Source organism: Thalassophryne amazonica, chromosome 12, assembly GCF_902500255.1.
Source record: "Thalassophryne amazonica chromosome 12, fThaAma1.1, whole genome shotgun sequence".
Taxonomy (NCBI): Eukaryota; Metazoa; Chordata; class Actinopteri; order Batrachoidiformes; family Batrachoididae; genus Thalassophryne; species Thalassophryne amazonica.
In genome coordinates this window covers 19,308,289-19,329,997 of record NC_047114.1, presented here as the reverse complement: position 1 = coordinate 19,329,997, position 21,709 = coordinate 19,308,289, and the positions used below count along the sequence as shown (strand labels likewise).

Genomic DNA, 21,709 nt, shown 5'->3' with positions numbered 1-21,709 from the left:
CCATGTTTTTCAGACTCGTGTGCGGAGATGCGGCTGATCTGCACCGTAACCATCTAATAGAGGGTTACAGAATCCTTCAGGCTTCACTTCAGAAGCTTTTTCCAAAAGGCAACTTTACTTAAAGCAGAGCAGGATGCTGCAGGAAAGCAGATGAGCTGGTGGGTTTCAAAGGTTGTGTACACCACAGTATGCCTGTCTATGGCTTACAAACATCACAGTATCAAAGTCCCACTAACAAATTACAAATGTAGTGATTGTGTAATGAAGTGGTCTTTGTAATATCTGAAGAATTCAAAAATAATAATAAAAAATGCCTACACATCTACAGCAAAAACACAGATAATTCAGACAATAAGAAAAAGTCTAACTCTTCAAAAACGTGCAGTTCAGAGGGAGACATAAGGACACACGAGCTCGCACTCACACAGCAGCACGTGGCACGTGCACAGAGGAGAGATGACAATGAGGAAGGACATGACCAATCACATTTGCATAGAATCCACAGCACTGAGACCAGAAGTGCACGTGATTAACTTTGTACTTGACACCAGTGGAAATGAGCTCCTGCACTGTTAAAAGTGAAATATGTCTGATCACCTGAGCCAGAGCCGCATGTTCAGAGCAGGTTGTTTAGGGGTTATAATGATGCGCACACACACGGTGACCTCTGCCTGGAGGACAGTCTGCCGTCTGTCAGCGTTACAGCAAACCTGCAGTTCCAGCTGGCAATAGATGAGAAACTTCATCAACGGAAAAAAAAAATCCAAACCATATGATTATTTCTCGGCTCTTTTGGAGGCCAGCTTCTGGTACAGTGACTGTAAGAGGACAGCTCTAAGATACAAAAAACATACAACAAAAACTGAAATGACTCTGTACGACAAAAAAAAAAAAAACGATCAAAGCCTCCGAGAAAACATAAACAAACACCTGACAAGTAAACACATTCCGTGTGTCACATTTATACTAAAAGGAAATTTGAAAGGAGGCTGTTTGTTCAGAAAAAAAGAGATACAAGGGGGCGTGTTGTCACAATGACCAAATCATTTCTCAGAAAGCGGAGGTGCATCGTTTGGGTGCCGACACAGCTTCACAGGGTCTCCAACTCTGTCACCGCCACAACCACAGCAGGTTCTACGTTTCTATGGAACAACAAAGAGAAGGATGTTAGACTTATTTCAATCTGATGAGTCTCCAAGCGGCGGTTTGGCTTAGTGGTTCACACTGCTGCCTCACAGCAAGAAGGTCGCGGGGTCACTCTTCACCTGGTTCTTTCTGTGTGGTGTTTGCATGTTTTTCACGTGGGTTCCCTCCATGTTCCTCAAGGGCCTTTCACTCAGTGTGCAAATGCAGCGTGCATAGCTCCAAAGCCCATTATTTTCAATGAGAATCAGTGCGACGCACAAAAAACAAGCTTGCGTTACACTCTGCCGGGAATGCACCACCACTGCTTGACAGCAAACTCATCGCAGTCAAAATTCAAATCAATCCAACTTTCGCCACCGTACAGGTGTGACAACTTCACACATCCAATAGAAATGAGGCATCAGACCAAAACACGTTAGACAACAGTGCAGAAATATGTTTCAGAGGATAATCAGAACTGTCAACTTGCACGTATTTTTCTAAAGAAAATCCTTACTTTTTAAACCTCAAGATTCATTTTTGATTACTGCAGAACGTTTTAAAGTAAAACATTTTAAGTAAAAATGTTTAAAGTAAAACGTTTTAAGTAAAAAAAAAAAATCATTAGAAATCTTTAATACGAGGTCTATTAGAAAAGAAACCGACAGTTTTATTTTTTTTTAAAACTATATGGATTTGAATCACATGTGATTACATCAGCCAAGCTTGAACCCTCGTGTGCATGCGTGAGTTTTTTCACGCCTGTCGGTGACATCATTCGCCTGTGAGCACACCTTGTGGGAGGAGTGGTCCAGCCCCCTCGTCGGATTTTCATTGTCTGAGAAGTTGCTGAGAGACTGTGCTTGATCAAAATTTTTTCCAAAACTGTGAGGCACATTCCACTGTTAAAGGAGATTTTTTTTTAATGAAAGATGTGCGGACGGACTGGCGCGTCGGCTCGCAGCCGGCGCCCGCCACAGGAAAAACACCTCCGTGTTGATAACCATTTGTTCCAACACGGAGGTGTTTTTCCTGTGGCAGCGCGCGGTGCCAGCTGCAAACCGACGCGCCAATCCGTCCGCACGTCTTTCATTAAAAAAAATCTCCTTTAACAGTGGAATGTCCGGATAAACTGCTGATTCCGACCTCTTCTGAAAGTTATCTGTTCTCTCACGACGTCCTGGGTCAACAGAGGCTTAAATTTTGAGGTTTTCAGCTTGAAACAGGATGACGACGTCGCCTCGGAGAGCTGCGCGATGTCCCGCTCCGTGGGAAGTCCTTACAGCGATAGAACCAATCCAAAATCTCTCATCAGCCGTTAAAATTTTCACCGAAAACCAGCTGAATTTCTCAAATGATGTCCACTCGGATGTGCCTCACAGTTTTTGAAAAAATTTTGATCAAGCACAGCGCCAGACTCTCAGCAACTTCTCAGACAAAGGAACTCCGACGAGGGGGCTGGACCACTCCTTCCACAAGGCGTGCTCACAGGTGAATGACGTCACCGACAGGCGTGAAAAAACTCTTGCATGCCCACAAGGATTCAAGCTTGGCTGATGTAATCACACGTGATTCAAATCCATATGGTTTTTTAAAAAAATAAGGTTGGATACTCTTCTCACAGACCTCGTATTCATCTATAAATTAAAACCATAACTTATCTGTTGTTGTTGTTTGATATAATTTCTTGATTAACATGATAATGAACCTTGAACATTTATTTTTAGACAAATAAAATAGCATAGAAAGTAATGTGTACGTTTTTAAATTTGGTAGATTCATTCATTCATATCTGCATTTCAACCAGGAAAAAAAAAGACATTGTGAATAAAAATAAATAGAAATAGACTATTCTAGTGATTGTGAATGGTTTTAAATTATGCACAATAGGGGTGGGGCTTCTTATAATGTTGCATAAAATGTAGCCACTCAGCGTCCTCGTTTGCAGACAAACTGAGTTTTGCAGCTACACTCAATTGTCCAAAATTTTGCCTTGGAAAAAATAATCAGAGTCAAAGAAAATCTTGGAGTGTCAAAACAGCAGTTTATTTTCCGGCAAAGGAGACGCTTCACAGTCTTCAGAAAATACCCCGGAGTGTATCGCATACAACAGGGTGACATTTTCGGTATCACTGTTTCCACCCCAAAAATGGTCTTTCTAAAGTTAGCACTTCTTACACCAATAAAAACAGTTATTAATGACATCATCATACAACTACAAATTAGTTCAATCCTTGGAAATCCCCCAACCCATGAGTTCACTCTCAGTCAGAGTGGTGGTGTTAAAAAATAAATAAATAATAATAAAAAAAACCTATGTCATGGAAAAATCCAGGCCAGTGGGTTTATTTCTGGGTCAGCAGGCCCTGAGCCACATTTTTAATCCAATATTTATTTTCTTCATAGATAAAGTGTTTCACTCAAATTATACCTTTAACCTTTCCCAGCAGGGTGATGTCCGTCACTCGTATTTATGCTTCTTTTTTTTTTCCAGGACTCACGACTCTTCACAAACATGGCAACTGCAAGACTTGTTCAACCTCAGCACAAAAACACAAACTCTGCCCCTATGTGCATTCTGTGGAAGCAGCAAGTTCAGCACGCTGTGCACTTGGTCTGAAAGGCCCTTCACAATTCCAAAGTCATGCTGGTTAGGTGAAATGGTGATTCTAAATTGGCCGTGGGAGTGAATGAGTTTGTCTGTATATATACGGCCCTGCAACAGACTGGTGTCGTGTCCAAAGTGAACCTCACCATATACCTTTGAGTACTGGAATACGCTCCAGACACCCACGACCCTTAACTGGAGTAAGCGGGTATAGAAAATGAATGAATGATGGGTCTCTTATTCTGCTTGAGACCATGGTTACCATGGCAGAGGTACAACCCCAATTCCAATGAAGTTTGGACATTGTGTAAAATGTAAATAAAAACAGAATACAATGATGTGCAAATCCTCTTCAACCTATATTCAATTAAATACACCAAAAAGACAAGATATTTAATGTTCAAACTGATAAACTTTATTGTTTTTGTGCAAATATTTGCTCATTTTGAAATGGATGCCTGCAACACGTTTCAAAAAAGCTGGGACAGTGGTATGTTTACCACTGTGTTACATCACCTTTCCTTCTAACAACACTCAATAAGCGTTTGGGAAATTGAAATCTTCGTAACAGTCTTTATGATAAATAAAGCTGACTCACACTTTGGGACTCACCTTTTGGGGATTAACAAATACCTTCCTCCTTTGATCTATAGTTCCACAATGACAGAAAAAGTAGTTAAGTCCCACACAGGCCCTGAGGTCTGTTGGTGCTGGTGTTTATATCCAGACTGTGTAGCATGAAGCGTATGAGAGTCTACAACTCCCTGTGGATGGGACGCCAGTCCATCACAGGTTACTTCCCAAGCCAGAGCTGGTACAGAGACAAGCAGCATGTCTGAGAATCAAACCCAAATCTACATACTGGTCGCCCAAATCGTATCCACAAGAGACACCTGTGCTACTCTATGTTTACACACATTCACACTCACACCTGCGGTCAATTTAAAATGATTAATACACCTATCCTGCATGTCTGTGGAAGTGGGAGAAAGCCAGACCACCTAGATGTAACCCACACAAAGACAGGAAGTACATGCAAACTCCACTCAGAAAGGACCAGGTCGGAAGCAAACCAGGAAATTACAAACTGAGGCACCAGTGCTAACCACTAAGCCACTTTGCTGCAATTATGAAGCGATAATTAATATCATCCTCAAAATACAACGCAGAGACAAAAACAACACAAACTTACAGTGCGTCCAGAAAGTATTCACAGCCCTTCACTTTTTAAACATTTTATGATACATCCTTATTCAAAAATGGATGAAGTTTATTTTTTTCCTCTATTCTACACACAATACTCCATAATGACAATGTAAAACAGTTTTGTTTTTTTTGCAAAATTATTAAAAGTAAAAACTAAGAAATCACATGCACTTAAGTATTCACAGCCTTTGCCATGATTCTCAAAACTGAGCTCAGGTGCATCCTGTTTCCACTTATTCTTGAGATGTTTCTACAGCTTAATCGGAGTCCAGCTGGGGAAAGTTCTGTTGATGATTTGGAAAAGCACACATCTGTCAACATATGAGGTCTTGCAGTTGGCATGTCAGAGCACAAGCCAGCATAAAGTCAAAGGAATTTTCTGGAGACATCTGACACAGAATTGTCTCAAGGCACAAATCTGAGGAAGGGTACAGAAACATTTCTGCTGCTTTGAAGATCCCAATGAGCGCAGTGGCCTCCATCATCTGTAAATGGAAGAAGTTCGCATCCATCAGGACTCTTCCTAGAGCTGGCCGCTCATCTAAACTGAGCAATCAGGGGCAAAGGGCCTTAGGGAGGTGACCAAGAACCTGATGGTCACTCTGTCAGAGCTCCAGCATTCCTCTGTGGAGAGAAGAGAACCTTGCAGAAGGACAACCATCTCTGCAGCAATCCACCAATGAGGCCTGTATGGTAGAGTGGCCAGACAGAAGCCACTCCTTAGTAAAAGGCACAGGAATTGGCAAAACTGCCCAAAGATAGGTGTGCCAAGCTTGTGGCATTATATTCACAAAGACTTGAAGCTGTAATTGCTGTCAAAGGTTCATCAACAAAGTATTGCGCAAAGGGTGTGAATACTTATGTACAGGTGATTTCTTAGTTGTTGTCATTTTTAATACATTTGTAAAAATTTCAAAAAACTTTTTTCATGTTGTTATTATGGGGCGCTGTGTGTAGAATAGTGAGGGGGGAAAAAAAGAATTTCATCCATTTTTGAAAAAGGCTGTAACATAAAATGTGGAAAATGTGAAGCGCTGTGAAAACTTTTCGGATGCACCGTAGTATTTGAAAGGTATGACTGAAAATATTTTCAGGTCAAAGGTCTGAAAATGCAAAAGTAAACAAGCTGCCTTTGAAAAACTATGTGTGTATGTATGTGCACATACACACCTGCTTCTGCATCATCTCCCATTCTCTCTGTGAAGAGGATAAAAAAATAAGTTAAACAATGTTAAATTTTACATACTTACATATGTGTCTATACATACATGCTGTGGGACAAATAAGTATTTGATCCACTGTTGATGTTGCAGGTTTTCCCACCTACAATGAATGGAGAGGTCTGTAATTTCTATCGTAGGTACACTTCAACTGTGAGAGACAGAATCTAAAAAATAAATAAATAAATTCAAAAATGACATTGTATGATTTTTAAATAATTAATTTGCATTTTATTGCATGAAATAAGTATTTGATCACCTAGCAACCAGCAAGAATTGTGGCTGTCACAGACCTGTTAGTTCTTCTTTAAGAAGCCCTCTTATTCTGCACTTTTTTCCTGTATTAATTGCACCTGTTTGAACTTGTTACCTGTATAAAAGTCACCTGTCCACACACTCCAACCTATCCTCCATGGCCAAGACCAAAGAGCTGTCTAAGGACACCAGAACAAAATTGTAGACCTGCACGAGGCTGGGATGGGCTACAGGACAACAGGCAAGCAGCTTGATGAGAAGGTAACAACTGTTGGCGTAATTATTAGAAAATGGAATCACAAGATGACTGTCAATCTTCCTCAGTCTGGGGCTCCATGCAAGATCTTGCCTTGTAGGGTAAGGATGATTCTGAGAAAGCCTAGAACTATATGGGAGGACCTGGTCAATGGCCTGAAGACAGCTGGGACCACAGTCACAAAGATTACAATTAATGACACAGTACACCGTAATGGTTTAAAATCCTGAAGGGCAAACAAGGCCCCCTGCTCACGCCAGCACATCTCCAGGCCCGTTTGAAGTTGACCAGTGACCATCTGGATCAGGGGTGGGCAACTTGTTCCAGAAAGGGCCAAGAGGGTGCAGGTTTTCTTTGCAGCCACTGATTCCACCAGGTGATTTCACTGATTAACTGATTCCATCTGTTCAAAGTCATATTAATCAGTGATTATTTCATGAAATAAAATGCAAATTAATTATTTAAAAATCATACAATGTGATTTTCTGACTTTTTTTAAGATTCTGTCTGTGCCAGTTCAAGTGTACCTACGATAAAAATTACACACCTCTCCATTCTTTGTAGGTGGGAAAACATGCAAAATAGACAGTGGATCAAATACTTATTAACCTCACTGTACATATACATACAACTTCAAAGTTTACATACCCTGGCAGAATTTTATTTTATTTTTTTTATTTTTTTGGCCATTTGTCAGAGAATATTGATAACACAAAACTTTTGATTCACTCATGGTTTGTGGTTGGGTGAAGCCATTTATTGTCAAACAACTGTGTTTACTCATTTTAAATCATAATGACAACAGAAACTACCCAAATGACCCTGATCAAAAGTTTACATACCCCTGTTCTTAATAGCGACTTGAGGTTGAGATTCTGGAGGGATCCTAGAGAACACTATAGATTTTCTAACAACCATTAAGACTTTGACAGTTGCCATCACTCTATATTGGGGTTTTGGATATTTAACTATTCGTCTCACATTGAAAAACTAGGATACCCGACAATACTGAATTTTTATATAACGATTCCTTCTTACCTGATAATGTTTTTTCCACAAAAGCTTCCACAGTAGCCTCTGTGTCTGCAACCTCCTCCATAGAGTCATCGTTAGCTAGCTCCTTATGAAGTTCTACTGGAGGAAGTCCTTCTATAACTCTCTCTTCTGCGCTTGACTCCTCAGCCACATCCTCAGAAGGCTCCTCTTCAGCTCCTTCTGAAGGTACTGGCTCATCTTCTTCAGCAGGCTCCTCAACATATACTTCTGAATGTACTTCATTTTCTTCAGCAGGCTCCTCTTCAACGTCTTCTGTACGCGCTGCATTGTTGTCTTCAGCAGGCTCCTCACCATCCCTTTCTAAATATATTTCATCTTCTTCAGCATGGTTCTCTTCAACTAATTCTGAAGGTACTGCATCATCATCTTCAGGAGTCTCTTCACCATCCCTTTCTGAAGGCATTTCATCTTCTTCAGCAGGTTCCTCACCATACCTTTCTGAATGTAGTATATCATCTTCAGCATGGTCCTCTTCAACTAACTGTGAAGGTGCATCATCATCCTCATCATCTTCAGGAGTCTCCTCAACAGCCCCTTCTGAAGGTGCTGCCTCCTCTTCTTCAGGCGTCTCCTCAACAGCCCCCTCTGAAGGTGGTGCCTCCTCTTCTTCAGGAGTCTCCTCAACAGCATTTGCTTCTGTCTTCTCTCCCTCAGCTTCTGCTACTTCTTTCACCACTTCTTGTGAAGAAACAGACTCATCTTCCTCATGCATCTCAGGAGAATCTTCTGATGGTGCAAATGTCTCCTCTATTGATGTCTGCACCCTATCCAGAACATCTTCCACTGCTTCCTTTTCAATATCCAGATTATTCATCTTCTCAGAAGGTGAAGCCTAAATGAAAGCATTATCACCAACAGGTTAGCGGAAAAATGTCTGACCGCATTTTGCCACTGCAATAAGTCACACCTGCTAACATTTGAATTTACTAATGTGGGCACCCACATGTGGCCAAGTGCGACAACGGCACGAAGCGCAACTAGGGGGTCTGCCCGGACCCACACAACTGCTGGACTAATGGCCGTTCCACACAAAACTCATGCAGGATGCGCGGGAAAATGCCAGGACTGTCCCACCCAATGCGGGACGGTTGGCAGCTCTCAGGATATTGACCTAAAATATTTCTAACTTTTAGATGAGCAGCGGTTTATGACACATCTAGCTACAGCTATTAGCTCATAAGCAAAACAAAACAATAAAATATGCTTCTTTTAAGTTGTCAACAGCAAAAACAACTGAAATAATTCTGACACTGACATGGAATCACAATGAATGGCTCTACTGTCATTATAAACAGAGTCCACAATCATTAACTTTTGATGCTCAAAGTTCATTTGGGATGTTCTTAATCCTTTCATGGGTTCATAATAATAAACACTTACAGCTTCAAAACATATTCTGAAGACGGCTGCAATAATTAATAAATAATTAATTATGACACACATATAAATCAATTGATCCTACCACAAACAACAAAATCAGAACATGGTTTGAAAAAGAATCATTACAGGGCATAACAATGATAATCTAATTAAAATCAAGCCAACTTTAATGCATAACATCAACCAAAACACAACTTTGTTTAGCTTATGTAATAGCCAATTGATTATTCTGCCACCTGCTGGAGCAGTACTCTCCTGCACATGAGTTAAACAGCTAGCAACGGCAGAGAGAAACGCGATACTTGGGCGGCAAATATCACAAAGGATATACAAGAGATCAGAAAATTTAAACTGTAATTGAACAAACAAAATCTTTCCTCAGTACTGCACATTGTTCATGGCAAAAATTGTTATGAATCCCGCATGAAAATTAACACATCACATGTTGTGCTGCCACCTGCTGGACACTGGCACCAGTTGGACAGTTTAGGAATGTGCATCAATGTCAAACCTGAAAATGCCGTAAGATATAATATACTTGACTGGTGTTTCCTGTGTGTGGTGAGTGAAAACCAAGCTTTTGTAAAACACCGTGAAACCCTGCCTGTCAGCTAATGGCAGCAGTATGATGGATTATTCTTTAAAAAAGAAAGAAAGACACAAGGCCTATTCACTTTACACATCGATTTCAGTCTATGCTTTGGAGATCGATTTTAAGATGTGAATGCACTTACGACATGCTACACAACACACTGACAGATTGTTCCATGATGGATCCCGCCAGATGTGTCTCTTAATTAGGTGAGCAGGTGTTGGAAGTGCACCATGGACACAGCACAATTTCATGACAAAGATCACTGTGGTCCCAAAAAGAACCGGATTTTACTACTTTTATAGCAAAAGCAGTAGCAATGAAATTGCTATTTTGGGAATAACCATGTTGTGTCTGATGATTTGGGGATGTTCATGTTGTTATACGGTCGCAAACAGACTTTTTTGCGATCGGCTATTTGCGACCGTATAACAGCATGAATGTCCGCAAATCAGACACAAGGGGGTTATTCCCATTCTAATTCAATTCCATCGTTTGCACCATTTATTTTTCTGTAAGTAATTCGGTCGGCGAGGCTTACCGTCAAGCCGAGGCTAAGCCGCTCAAACAGCGGTCAGGGCGCGGAGTAATCCATCAAATGTGAAAATCCATCAAATGTGAAATGGTAATTCTGTATAAGAATCCACATCAATACTTTCATATTGTAGCTTAAATTCACCCATTTAGGCAGCGGCATCAGTACGCGACTTTCTCTGGCTCTCAGCTAACAGCACTAACAGCTAGCAGCATGTGCAGCCAGTGTTCTGTGGAATTGTGTGTCTTGCCTCATAAATCGACAGTTCTGCTTCCCAACAATACTGCACATGCATGTGCAGTTGCGCGGAGGGCAGGAATGATATCTCGTCAGAACACCGGTCAGGACGTGGATTAATACATCCAAATGTGAAATGTCAAATATTTTGCCACCTTTACCCTGATATTATATTTATTATTATTATAATAGATGCAGAAGCACGCGTCCCTCACACAGATGTTCAATTTTACAACTGCTACCAATTTTATTATTATGTAAATAATAGTCTTCATTTCAATCAGCAACATGACAAATGGGTTTGGTTTTTCACCGTATCATTGAACAAATTGTGGTTAATGAGCAACGATGCAAAATATTTCTTTCTGCACCTATGCAAACCTTATGTGTGCAGCATGATTGATAAATCCCTTATTTATTCAGGTGGGAGGGGTTTTATGTTGGGTAATTTGCAAATTACATATATGAAAAACAAAGCTTCCTGTGCACCCGTGTCCGTGCAAAATAGTCCACACTGCAGATAAAAAAAACACATTTGAGACTAGCTGCTCAAGCCTACAAGAATACTATCCATCTTTTCCAAGATTAAAAACTACCTTAAACTAATTTAAATGAAGGAGTGTCGAGCAGCCATCCCATCACTCATTAGGCATGTGTGAAACATACAAGTATAACAAAAATAAACAACATACCTCCTCCTCATTGACATCATCCTCCATAACATCCTCAAGGACTTCAGGTTCCTCCTCAAAAACCTGAATGAAAATATAACCACATGGAATCAGCTAAATGTGCTCCACAGGCAGAAGCCCCTTAGTGTTGTCCATTTATTTACTTTGCTTCTTAAATATGCTTGTTTTTTTTCGCTACATTCATCTCGTCGGGAAACTAAACAAATGCTAGTCCTTCCACTTTAAGATGATAGGTACCAGATTCACACTAACGAGCGCCACGAGCTTAGCTTATGACAAGCTAAAAGTGGACGCTCTCGTTTTGGCCAAACAACTTTCCACAGTTTCTGGGGATTCTGTTAGTACACGCCTGCGGCCGACGTGCTTGATGAATTCCTGCGCAAAAAGTAGTTCCCAGATAATTGATGAGTATATCACATCTACATTAATTCTAAAATTTACCAGTAATAAAATTATGAAGATAACTGAAGTTTTAAGAGTGGCCGTAATAAATATTTAAGAAACTTAAAGTTTATGAGCAACTTCACCTGTTATTTGCTCAAGCACATTGTAAACATTGACATGATGGAGTTTGATGCGGAAGAGTTCAGAAAGATATGATTGGAATGTTTTGATGACCATTTACAGTTGGCAATGAAAGACTTGGGTGTTAACTTCGTGTTAAAGTCAGAACAAGAAGCTGCACTGAAAGAGATCTATCTGGGAAGAGACACTATGTGTGTTGTTACTCCAACAAGAGCGGCACACTGAGCAGGGTGGAGAAAGTAGTCCAGCGAACTCAATCTGTGGGCACGAGCTATCCCACAATGCCAAAATAGCAGAGATGTCGGTCCAATTAGAGCGGCACTCTGAGCAGGGTAGTGCCAGATTATCTTGGAGTAACAGTGCTTTGTGGCAACATCAGCCTGATATATACCAACCTCAGGACTTTCCTCGGGCTCTTCTTCAGCCTCAGGTTCTGGTTCAGACATGGATGCAGACACCTCGGGTGCAACCTGAGGTTGAGATTCTGGAGGAACCAAGAGAACACTATAGACCTTCTGACAAAGGCAGCTCATCATACACATGCTCCCATTGCACAGTAAATGAATACAGGCATATTTGTGAAAAGGACTCTGCACCTCTTCTCAAATGTTTTTAATGTCATTTTTTTTGGAGGTAACAAATAAAACATAAAAACAGTAATAGTGACAAAACATCAAGTGAGTACAAGTGTACTTACTGGAGGTGAGAATCATAATAAGAACAATAATCAGAACAGCCTGCAGTGCAGTTATGAGTGTACTACGAGTTTAAAAGCATGTTCACTGCATGTGAGTGATGAGAATGTATGTCTGCATTCATGTGTTTTATATGTGTGTGTAAGTAGAAATATGTACTCGGCACGCTGCTTATCCCAGGATACCGCAGGTCTGTGACTCCTCTTGGATGGGATGCCGGTCCATCGCATGATACTCACACAGCCAAGGACCCAAAGGTGGTCAGATCGTGTGTCTGGCACCAGTGCACACTCCAGAACCTGACCTGCTCTGTGTCCACATAATATTACTCTCAAATTCTCTATGATTATGTTACGTTATGCTACATTTTTTTAAGTATTGAAATAGAAAAAATTCTTTGCTTTTACGAAAGATTTTATTGAACTGTTTTCAGTTGTGCTCAATTTCCTAAAATTTATTTTTGTCGTGAATACGTTTTCCTGAGGCTGTTTAACCAGTACAATAATGAATAACTGAAGTTTTACATTTGTACTGTGACAGTGTTCACATTAGATCAAATTTCTTTATTTTTTGGTGTGTGTGTGTGTGGGGGGGGGGGGGGGGGGGGGGGTACATGTAAATTCTGGGTGTGGGTCTCTGTTTGCACACAGAAAATGTCCAGATTTGAATCTTCTGTCTGGGGTGTTAGAGGATGGACAGACTGATGAATTCTGTCAGGTCTGCAGCAACCTCACATACTTTTATTTTGAAATACAGGCTGTTATTGTGGAATGTGACAAACAGGCTTGTTGTTTTCAAAAACTACTGATTTCTCACAAATTATTGGCCCGATCCTGTTGCTGTTTTCACAACTTGAATCCTCATGAAAAAACGCATAGGTATGCCAAAAGATGAAAGTCAGCTCTTTCTGGATTTTAACTGATGCTCTGGACACACAAACACACAGAGGCCACTTCCCTTTTATTATACAGATAATAATAATGGTTTGTGTGGTGGCACAGATGGCAGAAACATTGTCCAGCTGAGTGCCACCCCCCCGGCTCAGTCTTGGCAGTGTTGCCCCCAGTAGATCCACTCTCCTCTCCAAAAGCATTGAAGGAGGAGCACATGCAGATGTACTTCTCACTTCTCAGAAATGACCAGTGTATGATCCTCCACTGGACGGGCTGAGGGGTTGTCTGGAAGCATTCCTCCATGCGCACCGGGATCAACTCAACCCCTGACACATTTTTCTCACATTTCTTGCACATTCTGAGTCTACATTCAGAGGGCTTTGTGACACCCATGGAAGCTCTGAGTATTTGGTGAGGACATTTGTCACGCTGCCATTTTTGCTTTGTTCAAAATTCAAGTGATACACAAGCAACACCCTGTGACCCACATTAGAGGATGGCAACAAACCGTGAATGTCACGCAAAATGTCATGTAATCCCTAGCAAAAGCTGTTCGCAAGCTGTCACAGCTTGGTGAGACATCACCCTTACCGTCCACCTGTTCTCTGGAACACTGTCAGCTGATAATGCCTACGTGTCAGCACAGGGGGCTGGTAAGGTCATACCTTACCCTTATGAAGTGTCCTGAGGTGACCTATGTTGTGGTTTGTGCTATATACGCACAGACGTACCTGATAGCGGCGAAAAAGTCTCCACTGTGACAGCTTCAGTTATTTCTTCCACGGGCACAGCGTCTGGCTCAAACACGTCTGAGAGAAGCATGAGAAGGGAAAGTGTCAGAACAAACAGGAATGATAAAAAAAATCCCCCCCCCCCCCCCCCCCCCCCACACACACACACCTGGATAGGTTAGGTTTTTGACCTCTTAAAATGTTTGATAATCTAGTGCTCCATTAGTTTTTTGTTGTATTTTTGCTCATCAGTGAACCAAAATAACATCTGAGGTATCCAAATGTTTGTATAGTGTATCCAGAAAAGCCTTATTCAAAAATGGATGAAATTCATTTTTTCCTCTATTCTATACACAACACCCTATAATAACATGATTTTTTTATTTTATTTTAAAAACGTATTAAAAAACAACAACTAAGAAATCACCTGTACATAAGTATTCACACCCTTTGCTCAATACTTTGTTGATGAACCTTAGGCAGCAACTACAGCCACAAGTCTTCTTGAATATGATGCCACAAGCTTGGCACACCCATCTTTGGACAGTTTTGCCCATTCCTCTTTGTAGCACATCTGAAGTTCCATCAGTTTGGAAGAGGAGTGTCAGTGCACAGCCATTTTCAGATCTCTCCAGAGATGTTCAATTGGATTCAGATCTGGGACATTCACAGAGTTGTCCTGAAGCCACTCCTTTGATATCTTGGTCACTGTCCTGCTAAAAGATAAACCATCGCCCCAGTCTGAGGTCAAGAGCAGATTTTCATACTGGATGTCAGCAATGTACATTGCTGCATTCATCTTCCCCTCAATCTTGACTAGTCTCCCAGTTCCTACAGCTGAAAAACATCCACACAGCATGATGCTGCCACCACCAGGCTTCACTGTAGGGATGGTGCCTGGTGTTCTCCAAACGTGAGGCCTGGCATTCATGCCAAAGAGTTCAATCATGCAATGTTTTTTCCCTGCCGGAATTCTTTGTGTGTGTGTGTGTGTGTGTGTGTGTGTGTGTGTGTGTGTGTGTGTGTGTGTGTGTGTGTGTGTGTGTGTGTGTGTGTGTGTGTGTGTGTGTGTGTACACAGGGTCTTCATTACCTTCTGGTGTAGGCTTGGGCTCAGTGGCCTCTTGTGGTGCAGCAGTCTCTTCATGGGTAGCAACAACTGCCTTCTGTTGTAGTCCTACATGAGATGATGCAGAGTTTGTTGGTGTGGAAACATCCCATTATATATATACATATATATATATATATATATATATATATATATATATATATATATATATATATATATATATATATATATATATATATATATATATATATATACACTCAACAAAAATATAAACGCAACACTTTTGGTTTTGCTCCCATTTTGTATGAGATGAACTCAAAGATCTAAAACTTTTTCCACATACACAATATCACCATTTCCCTCAAATATTGTTCACAAACCAGTCTAAATCTGTGATAGTGAGCACTTCTCCTTTGCTGAGATAATCCATCCCACATCACAGGTGTGCCATATCAAGATGCTGATTAGACACCATGATTAGTGCACAGGTGTGCCTTAGACTGCCCACAATAAAAGGCCACTCTGAAAAGTGCAGTTTTATCACACAGCACAATGCCACAGATGTCGCAAGATTTGAGGGAGCGTGCAATTGGCATGCTGACAGCAGGAATGTCAACCAGAGCTGTTGCTCATGTATTGAATGTTCATTTCTCTACCATAAGCAGTCTCCAAAGGCGTTTCAGAGAATTTGGCAGTACATCCAACCAGCCTCACAACCGCAGACCACATGTAACCACACCAGCCCAGGACCTCCACATCCAGCATGTTCACCTCCAAGATCGTCTGAGACCAGCCACTCGGACAGCTGCTGAAACAATCGGTTTGCATAACCAAAGAATTTCTGCACAAACTGTCAGAAACTGTCTCAGGGAAGCTCATCTGCATGCTCGTCGTCCTCATCGGGGTCTCGACCTGACTTCAGTTCGTCGTCGTAACCGACTTGAGTGGGCAAATGCTCACATTCGCTGGCGTTTGGCACGTTGGAGAGGTGTTCTCTTCACGGATGAATCCCGGTTCACACTGTTCAGGGCAGATGGCAGACAGCGTGTGTGGTGTCGTGTGGGTGAGCGGTTTTCTGATGTCAGTGTTGTGGATCGAGTGGCCCATGGTGGCGGTGGGGTTATGGTATGGGCAGGCGTCTGTTATGGACGAAGAACACAGGTGCATTTTATTGATGGCATTTTGAATGCACAGAGATACCGTGACGAGATCCTGAGGCCCATTGTTGTGCCATACATCCAAGAACATCACCTCATGTTGCAGCAGGATAATGCACGGCTCCATGTTGCAAGGATCTGTACACAATTCTTGGAAGCTGAAAATGTCCCAGTTCTTGCATGGCCGGCATACTCATCGGACATGTCACCCATTGAGCATGTTTGGGATGCTCTGGACCGGCGTATACGACAGCGTGTACCAGTTCCTGCCAATATCCAGCAACGTCGCACAGCCATTGAAGAGGAGTGGACCAACATTCCACAGGCCACAATTGACAACCTGATCAACTCTATGCGAAGGAGATGTGTTGCACTGCATGAGGCAAATGGTGGTCACACCAGATACTGACTGGTATCCCCCCCAATAAAACAAAACTGCACCTTTCAGAGTGGCCTTTTATTGTGGACAGTCTAAGGCACACCTGTGCACTAATCATGGTGTCTAATCAGCATCTTGATATGGCACACCTGTGAGGTGGGATGGATTATCTCAGCAAAGGAGAAGTGCTCACTATCACAGATTTAGACTGGTTTGTGAACAATATTTGAGGGAAATGGTGATATTGTGTATGTGGAACAAGTTTTAGATCTTTGAGTTCATCTCATACAAAATGGGAGCAAAACCAAAAGTGTTGCGTTTATATTTTTGTTGAGTGTATATAGACACACACACTAAATATGTATATGTAATGAGTCACTGCCTGAGCAGATTTAAAACAAGTCCAGAACTGGCAAATCCCCTCTCAGCTTTAGATAAAATTCTATTTGATATCATGACCTAAACACATCAGCCAGAATCTTGCAGCTGCCTTTGAGTCATATGGAGGTTGTGTCAAAAAAGTCTAGCTCATGTCATACGGTTTGTCTGAGCAAAAATATGATTTTGCACTCATTAACTGTGACCTGATATACAAACACTATTGACATGGAGAGCGTTACCCCTATTGGACTTACCCATGTATCAAGTTTTGGTAGTTTGGCACCAAGGGTCTTGAGGATATGCAATCAGGTGCACAATGTAATTTTTTCCTCTGTATATCAGAGAAGGGAGTTGAAATCACACAGTCAAGATGTGCTTGTAGTGTAGACTTTTAGCTTTACTTCAAGGAATTTAACAAAAACACTGCATTAAAATGTGTGCTGCCTTTGGCTTTTTCAAGATTTAAATTACAAAAAGAATTTTCTTTGGCAATGTCATAATATCATTTATTAGCATTTAAATAGGAGATTCATAATATGACATTGCCAGTATCATCAAAATTTACATTGTCTGGCATAAAAAAATTCTAAATATGTAGTTCCCCTGAAGGAGAAAATTTCAAACGAACAGATTGCCTTGAACTACGTTCAGTAGTGGCCCATACATTCTATGATAGCAACATCACAGATCATGTGGGGGGTGTGAAGGATGCTGGAAAGCAAATGGCGACAACCAAACAGAGCACAGAAGCATAGTGATGCCAGCTGCCTGCTCTCTCATAGAAAATAATCCAACATGCTGGAAAACGCTCAAAAACAGCTGATTTCTGTATAAATCTCATATGTTTCTCATACATTTTGTAAATATTAATGAGAAATAAACACTTCTAAATCTAAAAACTCTGTCTTTGAAACCAGCATCTCTGAAGTGATTTACAAGACATCTTATGGATGTTAGTGTTGTGTGGGCCGCGGAAGAGGAGGTACTGCTGGCCCACAACCAAAGGGCGCCCTGCCTGAAGTGCGGGCTTCAGGCACGAGAGGGCGCTGCCGCCTCACAGGAACAGCCGGGGGTGACAGCTGTCACTCATCAACTATGAAAGCTGTCACCAATCACCAGGTCATCAACCACCCTACAAAAGCCGGATGACATCACCACCGCGTCACCGAGATATCGTCTACCTTTAAGGTAACACCTCAGCCGTGATTGTGCCGTGCGCACATTACTTTTCTATTTTGTGATATTGTTTCAGGAGACTACTCACTGTTGTCGTCTGGCGGAGTGGTGACAAAGTGAAGGGCGTTCACTTGTCACACCGAATTGCAGAGACAACCGGAGTTGAACTGTGTTGTAGGTGGAGCTGTTGTTCCCACCTGGAAAGAAACACTTGCTGACTATTTACTGGGTGTGTTTTCACACACTCATTACTTCTGTTCTTCTGCTTCCTGCCCGCAGTACCAGATCCGACAGTCGGAGACGGTGACCACCTGGGGGCTCAGGACTTGGCGGCTCCAGTATCCTTTGGGTTCGGTGGCAGCGTAAATCATGTGGGATCCGGTTCTATTCGGGACGGACGTCTCCTATCCTCGAGCCTACCCACACATCACCTTGTATATTTTGATTGTGATCCAAATTCTATGTTTGTCTGTATTCTCATTTCACAACAGTAAAGTGTCGTATTTTTGGCTCATCTATTGTCCGTTCATTTACACCCCCTGTTGTGGGTCCGTGTCACTACACTTTCCCAACAGGATATCTCGGCCAATCGTCATGGATCCTGAGGAGCGTGAACCATCTGTTGGACAGCCAATGGAAGAGCAGGGTGCACAGGCATCTGCAGGTGGCGTGATTGGTGAGTTGCAGCAAATCCTCACCGCCTTCTTTGGATCTAATGACCGAGCAGAACGTCATCCTCAATCGCAGGATGGAGGCTCTCACCGCGCGGGTGGAAGCGCGTGCTCAGGGCACTGCTGCAGCTCCTCCTCCTGCTGACCCAGTGCCGAATACAGACATTCCACTGGTCATTCAACGACCCCCCCCCCCCCACCATCCCCTGAAGCATACATAAGTCCCCCAGAGCCGTACGGGGGTTGTGTGGAGATGTGCGCGGACTTTTTAATGCAGTGTTCGCTCGTCTTTTCACAGAGTCCCGTGATGTACGCATCAGACGCCAGTAGGGTGGCTTATGTAATTAATTTGCTTCGAGGCACGCGCCTGGGCTACGGCGCTATGGGAGCAGAATTCATGGCTCCTTACCTCTTATACTGGGTTTGTGAGGGAGTTCAGAACAGTATTTGATCACCCAAACAGAGGCGAGACTGCTTCAACAACGCTGCTGTCAATGAGACAGGGGCGTCGGAGTGCAGCTGAGTATGCGGTCAACTTCCGCATCGCGGCTGCGAGGTCCGGCTGGAATACCGCTGCACTCTGCGCCGCCTTCGTAAACGGACTGTCGTCAGTCCTGAAGGAGCATTTGGCGGCTAAGGATGAGCCGCGGGATTTAGATGGGCTTATTGATCTGGTCATACGATTAGACAATCGGTTAGAGGAACGCCGTCGGGAGCGAGACAAAGGGCGTGGTCGGGTACGCGCCGTCCCTCTCCCTTCCGGGTCCGAAAAGGTACCGCCCTCCCCACGCTCCACTGCCTCAGCGCTCCGTGTGGCGACAGCTCCCCCTGCTGACGATGCTATGGACACGAGCAGGGCTAAAGTCAGAGCCACTAACAGACAAAGGAGACTGGCCCGCAGAGAGTGCTTTATCTGCGGCTCAAGCGAGCATCAGCAGAGAGACTGCCCCAAACGGTTAAACACCAACGCCCGCTCTTAGAAACTGGGCTAAGGGTGGGCCAAGAAATTCACGTGGGACAAACCCATCTTTCTGCACGACTCCCAGTTACGATCCTGAGTGGGGATCTAACCCTTCAGCCCCCTGCACTGGTGGACACGGGGTCAGAAGGGAATCTGCTGGACAGCAGATGGGCAAGGGAGGTAGGGCTCCCTCTGGTGGCGCTTCCTTCGCCATTGAAGGTGCGGGTGCTAGATGGCACTCTTCTCCCTTTAATCACACACAAGACACTACCTGTGACTCTGGTGGTGTCTGGGAATCATCGGGAGGAGATTGAGTTTTTTGTGACTCCTACCTCCTGCGTGATTCTGGGCTTCCCATAGATGATCAAACACAATCCCCGGATTGATTGGCCGTCTGGGGTGGTGGCTCAGTGGAGCGAAACCTGTCACCAGGAATGTCTAGGATCCTCGGTGCCACCCGGTTTGACTGCTAACGAGGAGGTTAAAGTTCCCCCCAATCTTGCGGCGGTGCCTGAGGAGTAGCACGATCTCGCTGACGTCTTCAGCAAAGATCTGGCAATCACTCTTCCCCCACACCATCCGTAAGATTGCGCCATTTATTTGATCCCGGGCACTGAGTACCCGTCCAGCCAGCTGTACAACCTCTCATTTCCGGAACGCGAATCAATGGAGACCTACATCCGGGACTCGTTAGCTGCCGGGCTGATCCGGAACTCCACCTCCCCGATGGGTGCAGGTTTCTTTTTTGTGGGCAAGAAAGACGGCAGCCTCCGTCCATGCATTGACTACAGGGGACTGAACGAGATCACGGTTCGCAACCGGTACCCTCTACCCCTGTTAGATTCGGTGTTCACGCCCCTGCATGGAGCCCAAATACTCACAAAACTCGATCTTAGGAATGCGTACCACCTGGTTCGGATCCGGAAGGGAGACGAGTGGAAGACGGCATTTAACACCCCATTTGGTCACTTTGAGTACCCGGTCATGCCGTTCGGCCTCACCAACGCCCCCATGAAGTTTCAAGCTTTGGTAAATGACATCTTGCGGGACTTCCTGCACCGATTCATCTTCGTATACCTAGACGATATTCTCATCTTTTCCCCGGATCCTGAGACCCATGTCCAGCATGTACGTCAGGTCCGGCAGCGGTTGTTAGAGAACCGGCTGTTTGTCCTTCCTGGGGTTTATAATCTCCTCCAACTCCGTCACCCCTGATCCGGCCAAGGTTGCGGTGGTGAGAGACTGGCCCCAACCGACAAGCCGTAGGAAGCTGCAACAGTTCCTCGGCTTTGCGAATTTCTACAGGAGGTTCATTAAGGGCTACAGTCAGGTAGTTAGCCCCCTGACAGCTCGGACCTCCTCCAAAGTACCATTTACCTGGTCGGATCGGTGCGAGGCCGCGTTTAGGGAGTTGAAACGCTGGTTTTCGACTGCACCAGTTCTGGTGCAGCCCGATCCTAGCCGCTAGTTTATGGTAGAAGTGGATGCCTCGGACTCAGGGATAGGAGCTGTGCTGTCCCAGAGCGGGGAGTCCGATAAGATTCTCCATCCTTGTGCCTATTTTTCACACAGGTTGACCCCAGCTGAGCGGAACTATGACGTGGGCAATCAGGAACTCCTCGCGGTGAAAGCAGCTCTTGAGGAGTGGAGACATCTGTTAGAGGGAGCCGCGGTACCATTTACGGTTTTCACGGACCACCGGAACCTGGAGTATATCAGGACCGCCAAGCGGCTGAACCCCAGGCAAGCCCGCTGGTCATTGTTCTTCGGGCGTTTTGACTTCTGGATCACCTACCGCCCCGGGACCAAGAACCAAAGATCGGATGCCCTGTCCCGGGTTCACGAAGTCGAAGTCAAAACCGAGCTGTCGGATCCGCCGGAATCCATCCTACCCGAGTCCACTGTCGTGG

At 43.6% G+C, this 21,709-nt stretch overlaps 1 protein-coding gene across 1 annotated transcript in view; it reads right to left on the bottom strand.

The window, feature by feature from the left end:
* Positions 1 to 639: 639 nt before the first annotated feature.
* The window catches only part of asph (aspartate beta-hydroxylase), a 91,964-nt gene continuing 70,894 nt past the window's right edge, over positions 640 to 21,709 (bottom strand). The window contains exons 4-11 of the mRNA XM_034182514.1: positions 15,099 to 15,182; positions 14,007 to 14,084; positions 12,083 to 12,171; positions 11,163 to 11,225; positions 8,325 to 8,558; positions 7,709 to 8,276; positions 6,110 to 6,136; positions 640 to 1,142 (exon numbers count right to left, since the gene is read on the bottom strand). Of these exons, the coding sequence (XP_034038405.1) occupies positions 1,135 to 1,142; positions 6,110 to 6,136; positions 7,709 to 8,276; positions 8,325 to 8,558; positions 11,163 to 11,225; positions 12,083 to 12,171; positions 14,007 to 14,084; positions 15,099 to 15,182 (1,151 nt within the window). The 3' untranslated portion in view covers positions 640 to 1,134. The remainder of the gene's footprint in view (positions 1,143 to 6,109; positions 6,137 to 7,708; positions 8,277 to 8,324; positions 8,559 to 11,162; positions 11,226 to 12,082; positions 12,172 to 14,006; positions 14,085 to 15,098; positions 15,183 to 21,709) is intronic.